The 1,315-nt window shown below is 51.0% G+C and overlaps 2 protein-coding genes across 2 annotated transcripts; one reads left to right on the top strand and one right to left on the bottom strand.

Moving 5' to 3' along the window:
- Positions 1-131: 131 nt before the first annotated feature.
- Positions 132-353, bottom strand: Pmar_PMAR027508 (hypothetical protein; the record flags this gene model as incomplete). The annotated part of the gene is made up of 1 exon (XM_002769038.1): positions 132-353. A coding segment is annotated over one exon (222 nt), but the record flags the coding sequence as incomplete, so codon positions are not given.
- Positions 354-627: 274 nt separating this feature from the next.
- Pmar_PMAR027507 (hypothetical protein) lies at positions 628-1,035 on the top strand (the record flags this gene model as incomplete). The annotated part of the gene is made up of 1 exon (XM_002769037.1): positions 628-1,035. A coding segment is annotated over one exon (408 nt), but the record flags the coding sequence as incomplete, so codon positions are not given.
- Positions 1,036-1,315: the final 280 nt, after the last annotated feature.

The raw sequence follows: 1,315 nt of genomic DNA, 5'->3' as shown, positions 1-1,315 counted from the left end.
ACTCGCAGATATCTCTTGAACTCTGCAAGCACACCATCTACCGTGTCTCCCTCACGCCATGAGCGCGTTATCAACAATTTCCAAGCTTGCCCTGTCTTCAAAGAGTAGGCTTGCCCTAAACGTCGTACCACATGCGTATAGACCCTGTCACTCTCGACCACGTCGTCCACTTCATCTAGAGCTTGCCGAGCGACATCTTTTGCGGCACCCTTCATGAACAGGACCAAGTACTGCGCCTTCTGGCGTGGACTCCACTTAGAAGCATCACCAACAGTGTCAAACTCCCTCAGCCATAGAGCAAAGTCACTATCGCCTTTGAAGGGCTCCAGAACTGATTCAAGTTTAAACGGCATGTGTTCTTGTACGGAATGAGAGTCCTGGGTCTGGGCACCAGATGTTGAGAACCGTCAGACAGACCCGACTCTGAACTCGACAGGGGGAAGGGGAAAAGCCGAAAGCTTAACTTAACTCTCGTTCCTCGAAAACCCTGCGCATGCGTATCGATCCGAGAATCGATATCCCACACAGAAGCTATACACCAGTCTCGTCCGCGCAACGAGAACAGCAAACAGTCCTGCGGCACACAACGAAAGGGACGTCACTATGAGTCATAGTCTATGACTAATAATGTGGCAACGAGCGATCCATTACAAGGTGGACCCCAAGAAGTTGAACCCTCTCCAATACGTGAAAGAAACTGTCGTCGTCATTGGTGATGAAAGAGTGTCGAAGTGGTATTGCCAGTTTGATGATGGTGAATGCAAGTTTGGAGGAGAGTGGGCTCGCAAACGGCTCGACAAGTTCAGGGATCACTTGACGAGTAAACATAGTTTGAAGCATCCCAACTGTGGCGATTCTGATGATGATACTCACGGAGCTCCTCGCAAAAGGGAGCGCAAGAGCCCTCACGAGAACCGAAGCAAGAGGAGCTGCTCATCACCCAAGAGACGTCAGGCGAAACTGACTCGATATATGGTGGCCTGTGCTCCGGAGGAGCGCGTGGAGGCCTTCCATAAAGCTTTAGTGGTGGGCTTGGTGAGATCTGGCGCGGTATGTTTCCTAAGGATGCTCGATCTTCCGTTGGTAAAGGAAGCAATCGACACTCTCAGCCCCGGCTATAGTCAAGCAGAAGTCTCCTTCAGTGATAGCGTCAATAAAGTTGTTGACGAGTATTGTGCCCGGGCTGTGCTAGAGCTTACATCTTTGGCGAAGTCCAACAACAACGAGATATCGCTGACTCTATACTCGTGGGGTTCGAATGAGCGGTCTATGGCCGGACTTTGTGGTGTGGTACTGGATCGGAGCACGGGAATCT

This window comes from Perkinsus marinus (genome assembly GCF_000006405.1).
Source record: "Perkinsus marinus ATCC 50983 genomic scaffold scf_1104296966670, whole genome shotgun sequence".
NCBI lineage: Eukaryota > Perkinsozoa > Perkinsida > Perkinsidae > Perkinsus > Perkinsus marinus.
The sequence above is the reverse complement of the archived record's forward strand: the minus strand, read 5'-3'. Positions and strand labels throughout refer to the sequence as shown.